At 38.5% G+C, this 7,504-nt stretch overlaps 1 protein-coding gene across 1 annotated transcript in view; it reads right to left on the bottom strand.

The window, feature by feature from the left end:
- Nucleotides 1-7,504, bottom strand: part of BRCA1 (breast cancer 1, early onset) — a 71,908-nt gene that overhangs the window by 25,265 nt on the left and 39,139 nt on the right. The window contains exon 6 of the mRNA XM_012656643.1: nt 4,416-4,504. Coding sequence (XP_012512097.1) covers nt 4,416-4,504 — 89 coding nt within the window. The remainder of the gene's footprint in view (nt 1-4,415; nt 4,505-7,504) is intronic.

The following is a 7,504-nucleotide window of genomic DNA, read 5'->3' as shown; positions in this document are numbered from 1 at the left end:
TCACAACCATCACATCCAACCTCTAGGTGGCCATTAAATATTAATAAATATTAGTAGATTAGAAAATTTTAAAAAATAGTAATGGGAAAATTAGAGTTAGATAACTTTACTTTGGGTTTTTCCAAGGGAATTACTTTATAACTTAGTCAAATTCCCTGGCAGGAAAGGTGGTCAAATTAGGAGAACAAAACCCATAAGTTACTAAGACTTCTTGGTTCAAATTATGAAGTGGTCCTTTAATTACCTCTCTTCTCCTATTCTATTCCCACTATGCTACTTTGATTTCTACTTTTAATATAGCTACATTACTGCGGAAGTTCCCAAAAAGCTATGTTTAGCATGTCTTTTTCTTTCATAAGGACCTTACTGGTATACCAGTGCCCAGATAATAAAGTTAATACTTTCTGAACACTATATACTTGTTAGCCATTATTGCCCTCAGGATAAAGTCCAAATTCCTAAGCATGGCTTCAAAATGCCCTTCACATCCTCATTTTATGTCTTATCTCTCCCCAACATCCTTCATATGTTGTTTTCCAGGGACAAAGGACAACTTTGTGTTTCCCAAGCATTCCATGCTTCTGTGCCTTCACCTCAATTGCTGCCTCCCCTTTTTCCACTTGGAAAAATTCTTCTCATCTTTCAAGGCATAGCTTGAATGTCTCCTTAGGAAGTCTCCACCAATAATCCATCTCTATCAGGAACAGATGATCCCTCAGTGCTTGATTTACACTGCTAATGCATTAGTATACCCAAGTGGAACACATGAGATGGCAGGGATATTTCCTTAATCATTTTTGTCTCCCCAGTGCCCAGCAGACAGAAAGTATTCAGTGAATGTTTAATGAAGGAATGAATTAATGAATATAGTTTATCAGGCTTCCATTTAAAAAAAAAAAAAAAGATACTAATGATACCAGGTTAGGAATTCCCTCTCTCCTATACACTTCTCAGTACTTTTCTCTTTTCTTTTTTTCTTTTTTTTGAGACAAGAGTCTCACTTTGTCACCCTGGGTAGAGTGAGTCGCGCCATCATAGCTCACTGTAACCTCAAACTCTTGGACTCAAGTGATCCTCATGCCTCAGCCTCTGGAGTAGCAGGGGCTAAAGATGTGCACCACCTCGCCCAGCTAATTTTTCCTATTTTTAGTAGAGATGGGGTCTCGCTCTTGCTCAGGCTGGTCTTGAACTCCTGACCTCAAGTCGTCTCCCACCTCAGCCTCCTAGAGTGTTAGGATTACAGGCGTGAGCCACCGTGCTCTGCCATTTTCATTGGTTCTTTACAAACAGGGGAAAGATCCCACTTCAATCATTTGCCTGTCTCTGCTACTCTAGATTTAAGTTATCCTGAAATCTGACTTCAGCTGTTTTGGGTAGATGGTTGATAAAAACACTTTGTAAAATGAATCCCAAACAAATAGACATATCTCTGGGAATAAGATTGGAAATACAAAGAGCAAGGAGGTAGTTTATTGAATGTCAAATATAATACAGTCTGGCTAAGGCAGATGGAACCTAAAACTTTAAAACACAACGGACAAAATTAGGTGACAGGCATATTGACAGAGCCATAAATTCACATCCAGAAAGGATCATAGGAATTGTAAACAGAGAAAGGCCTTCTAAGTCTTTCATCAATTTAGTCACCACGGCAATCCTGCAGAAGTGGAGAGACAATACTTATGACAACTCAGGTACAGAATGGGCAGTCATCTCAAAGGTTTCTTGGTGACTCCAAGGGGCTTCAGGCCTGGAGGGATTTGCTCTGTACAGAGGATGGAGAGTAGAAGACAAGCCTTCTGTACCTGTAGTCCCCATAGCAATGCTAAGATTTAGAAGATTTTAAAACTGGATACCACCCAGTGTTGGCAAAGGTACAGGAAAATGGGAACTATCAAATACCACAGGGGCTGGAGGAGCACAAATTGGTTTAATCTTTCTAAAGAACAATTTAACAGTATGTATCAAAGACCAAAATTTCCAGTCCTAGGAATTTACACTAAGGAAATCATCAGAGATGTGGACAAATGTTTAGCTACCAGGATGTCTACTACAGTGCCGTACATAATAGCACATTGTGCCTCTAACCGTGAACCCTCAACATTTAGCAATAGGTTGAATAAATCATGATACACCCAAAGGATAGCATGCTGTATAGTAATTAAAAATAAAGTCACTGAAGAATTTTAATGACACAGTAAAAACTAGATTACAATGTATGTATATTATCTGAATTGTTTTTTCTTGAGACAGGGTCTCGCTGTGTTGCCCAGACTGGAGTATAGTATTGTGATTACAGCTCACTGCAGCCTTGAACTCCTGGGCTCAAGTGATACTCTTGCCTCAGCCTCCTGAATAGGTGGGACTACAGGTGCTCGCCCCCCACACCTGGCCAATTTTAAACATTTTTTTTTGTAGAGATGGGGTCTCGCTATAGTCCAGGCTGGTCTCGAACTCCTGGCCTCAATCGATCCTCCTACCTTGCTCCCAAAATGCTAGGATTACAGGTGTGAGCCACTGCACACAGCCAATCTAAATATTTTTTTAAAGATACGGTATACACAAGCACCCCTGTGCACACACAGGAAGAAGACTGAAAGGATATACACCAGTAAGTTAATAATAACCATTTCTGGATAACTTAAAGTATTAATTTACCATTTTAACAAATTTTAAGCATACAGTTCAGTGGCATTAAGTACTTTCACACTGTTGTGTAACCATCACCACTACTCATCACCAGAACTTTTTCATCATCCAAACTGAAATCTGTATTCATCAAACAATAACTCCCCATTCTTCCCTCCCCAAGTCTCTGCTAACCACTATGTTACCTTCTGTCTGTATGAATTTGACTATTCTAGGTACCTCATATAAGTAGAATCATATAACATTTGTCCTTTGATGTCTGACTTATTTCACTTCACATGTTTTCAAGGTTCATCCATGGATGATTTTTGTTTATTTGTATTTTCTAAGTTTTCTACTATACACATGTATATCTATCTTTGTAAGAATATTAGACTTTTCTCAATTTCATCTATCTGGCTCTTTAGGAAGTTTGGAAAAAAATGTCATTCACTTGATGGCAGCTAAAAGTGTATATAAGATGTCGGTGAGAAAAATAAGTCATGATAGGATGATTCGAGGGAGTCCAGATTGCTCCATTTTAAGAATGTGCTTGAGGTGGGCATAGTTGCTCACACCTGTAATCCTAGTACTCTGGGAGGCTGAGGCAGGAGGATTGCTTGAGCTCAGGAGTTCGAGACCAGCCTGAGCAAGAGTCAGACCCCATCTTTACTAAAAAATAGAAAAATTAACCGGGCGCAGTGGTGTGTGCCTGTATTCCCAGCTACTCGGGAGGCTGAGGCAGGAGGATCACTGGAGCTCAGGAGTTTGAGGTTGCACAGAGCCATGATGATACCACTGAACTCTACCCAGGATGACAGAGTGAGACTCTGTCTTAAAAAAAAAAAAAAAAAAAGAATGTGCCTATTATAGTTCAGAAAAGGTAAGCAAATTGCTTAAGGTCACACAGTCAGGTATAGAACTCTCACCAATTACTGCCAGCAATTGCTGTGTGTGAATTCCGCATAGGACCCTGTGCTAGGAATACAGAGGCAACTGTAAGATGTTGTCAATCTAGTGGTAGACAAATGCATAAAAAAAATAAGCTGAGGTGAGTCTGAAATTTTGAATATGAAGATGTGGAAAATTTTGGTGCCCCTTTTACAAAATAAAAATTAGGAGACAGAACCAGGTTCTATGAGGAAGATGTTAACTTTTAGATGTTGTGAATGCTTTTTAGAATGCTTTTTCCAGGAGACTATTCTACTTCGAGTACAGAAACATTCATGCTACCCAATGCTATAGACATGATAAAGCTGTTATCTGCTTCATAAGTAACCAAATTATTGGCTTTCACTACTAGGTCCAAGAAGTAAAATTGTGTACTTTCTTTTTTAAAGAAAAAAGATGACTTATAGGCAGTAAAGAATAAACAACTAGTAGATTAAAAAGAAAAAAGACAGAAGTATCCACAAAACAGTGAAAGGCTAGATGGTTTCTAACAGGAAGAGAACTTTATAGCCTCTCATTTGGTACCAAGAAGGAAACATACCCCTCTCTTGATACAATAGTGCTTTCATATATGTTTTTTCTATAGGGCAAAGGGGTTTGAAGGTTTAGCTTATTCATTAAATTCAGTATTTAGTGCTCTGTAGTGAGCTAGATGCTGTGTGTATATGAAATAAAAGGTAGTATGCATTCCATCGAGGTGCTTATAATTGAATTTGACACCACACACAATTGTTATGCAATTAATGCAAAGGGATGATGTCAGCAAATGTAAAAATGTAGGATATACACCACTGAAAGCAAAGGACACCACGCACACATCCACATGTGCTTTTTACCTGAGTGGTTAAAATATCGCTCTGAGAGGACAGTCCTGAACAGTCTTCAGAGAAGCTTGTTTCACTCTGATACCCAGATGCTGCTTCACCTTGGATGATAATAAAAACAGAGGTTCAGATGTAAAAACAGACTATAAACACTACAACTGGTTGCATCTTTCTCTTCCCATTGGAAGAACTGGTTTTACTTTCATGTCACACAAAATGATTAAACTCCTTGCTTTGGGACACTGGGATTTCCTCTTAGAAAATGAAAACTAGAAGTCAGTCCACCAATTATTAGGACTTTAAATCTCATTAAATCAGAGATGACATTCTAGCTGGATGAAAAACTTTTGACTCTTAAAGAAAAGCACCTTAGGAGGAATATGTTTCAAGTTTAAGAAGCAGTTACTTTAACTATACTTGGAAACTTGTAAAATGTGCTCCACAAAAGGCATAAACATTTAGCTCATTGCTATAAACAGACTGGGGCAAACACAAAAACCTGGTTCCAATACCTAAGTGTGAATCCACACTTTGCTCTTCTTGATGATTATCTTCTTCCAGGCTAGTTTCCCTTTCTTCATCATCTGAAACCAACTCCTTGTCACTCAGAACAACTTCCTGGTTTTCATACTGATCCCTCATTTGTTTGGAAGGAGAATCAAACATCAGGAAGGGATCCTGGGTGTTTCTATTTGCAGTCAAGTCTTCCAGTGGACTGCACTGTGAAGAAAACAAGCTACCAGAACATTTTGCTTCCTCACTAAAGTGATGTTCCTGGGATGCCTTTGCCAACATTACCTGGTTACTGCAGTCATTTAAGCTATTCTTCAAAGATACTAGGTTCTCCTTTGTTTTCTTAGACAGACACTCAGTGGCAACAGTGCTTTGTCTGATAGATTGAGAAGGCATACTGGTTACTTTACCAAATAATAAGTGTTGGAAGCAGGGAAGTTCTTCATCCTCACTAGATATGTTCTCTTCTGAGGACTCTAATTTCCTAGCCTCTCTTCGATGAGCCTGAGCCAAACATGTATGGGCTAAAGGGCTAGGGCTCCTGCTGAACTCTCCTCTCTGGACATTTTTGCTAAAAATAGCAGATCTTTCCTTAATGCCACTTGCAGCAAAGCTGATATTTTCCTTTATTTCATCATCATCTAAGAGGTCATCAGGTGTCTCAGAACAAACCTGAGAAGCATGACTACTTCCCATAGGCTGCTCTAGGTTATCTGAAATTAGGCATGGAGAAAAATCTGTATTAACGGTCTGAACTACCCCTTCATTTTCTTCTTGCCTTTTTATTTCAGGATGTTTACAATTACTTACAGGAAGACTTTGCTTATAGACTTCAGGTTGCATAAGACCTAATCTAAGCACAGCATTCAATCTAGGTCCTCTGTTTTTACCTAGTTCTGCTTGAATGTTTTCGCCACTGGAACCTACTTCATTAACACTGGAGCCTGCTTCATTAGTACTAGGACCCATTTCATTAATACTACTTGAGCTGGCTTCTTTAAAAGCACTTTCTCTGTTATTTTGGCTAATTGTACTCACTGTATTTGGAATGATGTTCTCACTTCCTAATGCTCTTTCAGGTGACACTGAATGTTCTTCAAACCTTTTCTCTGACAGATTTGTCTTACATTTAGTTTTAATAAATGGCCTGATGGGAGAAAGTGATGGTATATGATAGGGGTTTTGTAAAATGTCATGTTTATTATTTACAGTAATGAGTTCATTTTCATTGCCTCTGAACCGAGATGACAGACAAAACCTAGAGACTTCTCTAACGCTATATTTGGCATAATCATCTGGCTTCTTATGTTTCTGACAAACTACAGAAAAGCCTGCAGTAGTACTAATTGTCTGTTCATGCTTGATTTTAGATTGTTTCTTATCTTGATTTTCTTTTTGTTCACATTCAAGAGTGACTTTTGGACTTTGTTTCCTTAAAGACCTAGAGTGGGCACAGACTGTTGCACATTCCTTTTCTGGATTTCCTGGATTTGGAAACAGAGCAAATGACTGACGCTTTGAAACCTTGAATGTATCCTGTAAATACTGAGTATAAAGTTCACTGTCTTCCATTTCCATGCTTGGCTCCTGAATGTGGTTAACTTTATGTCTCAATGGATCCTTAAAGCCCTCTGTGTCATTTCTAGTATCTTTAGAACAACCATGGATTAGTTCCTTGGGGTTTTCAATGGCTGCACACTGGCTCACACGTTTTGGTGCTATTTTTGCCTTCCCTAGGGTGTTAACTTCCAGTAATGAGACACTGTTCTGAGTACCATAATCAGTATCAGGTACTAGTGAAATACTGGTACTCTCTACAGATCTTTCTCCACTTTCAGTTTGGAAAACCCTTTCTCCACTTGACACCAGATCTTTGGGGTCTTTGATGCTATCAGATGCCAGAATTGTTTCTGAGTTCTCTTCTGTTTTTTCTATTTGAAGGCTAGGATTGACAAATTCTTGAAGTTTGTTAGAACTTGAACAGTTAGTATCAATGGCATGTCTTTTACTTATTTGCTCATTTGGCTTATTACTCTTCTTGGCTCCCATTGTAGGTTCTTTATCTTCCATGAGTAGAAGCTTTCTGCTGTGCCTGACTGGCATTTGTTCAGAATTTTTTTCCTTTATCTCTTCAATGCTAGAACAACTATCGATTTGTAGTTCGGTATGATTAGGTGGGCTTGGATTTTTATTGACTACTAGTTCAAGTGCATGAATATGCCTGCTAGAAGACTTCCTCCTCAGCCTATACTTTTTAGGTGCTTTTGAATTGTGGATATTTAATTCTAGTTCCATATTACTTATACTGCTGGTTATAGGTTCAGCTTTTGTTCTGAAGGAAGGTTCTTTTTCCAGTGATTCTGTTGGGTTAGGATTTTTTTCTTTCTGAACATAATTACCTTTTGTTTCATTCTCATAACCACTATTAGTAACATTCATCACTTGACCATTCTGCTCCATTTGGTTAGTTTCTTGATTTCTCTTTTCAGGTGTCTTTTGAACAACTGCCAAATCTGCTTTCTTGATAAAATCCTCAGGACGAAGGCCTGATGTAGTTCTCCTTTTACGCTTTAATTTATTTGTGAGGG

The sequence above is a fragment of the Propithecus coquereli genome, unplaced genomic scaffold (genome assembly GCF_000956105.1).
Source record: "Propithecus coquereli isolate 6110/MARCELLA unplaced genomic scaffold, Pcoq_1.0 Scaffold515, whole genome shotgun sequence".
Taxonomy (NCBI): Eukaryota; Metazoa; Chordata; class Mammalia; order Primates; family Indriidae; genus Propithecus; species Propithecus coquereli.
Note: the sequence above shows the minus strand (reverse complement) of the source record. Positions and strands in the feature narration are given on the sequence as shown.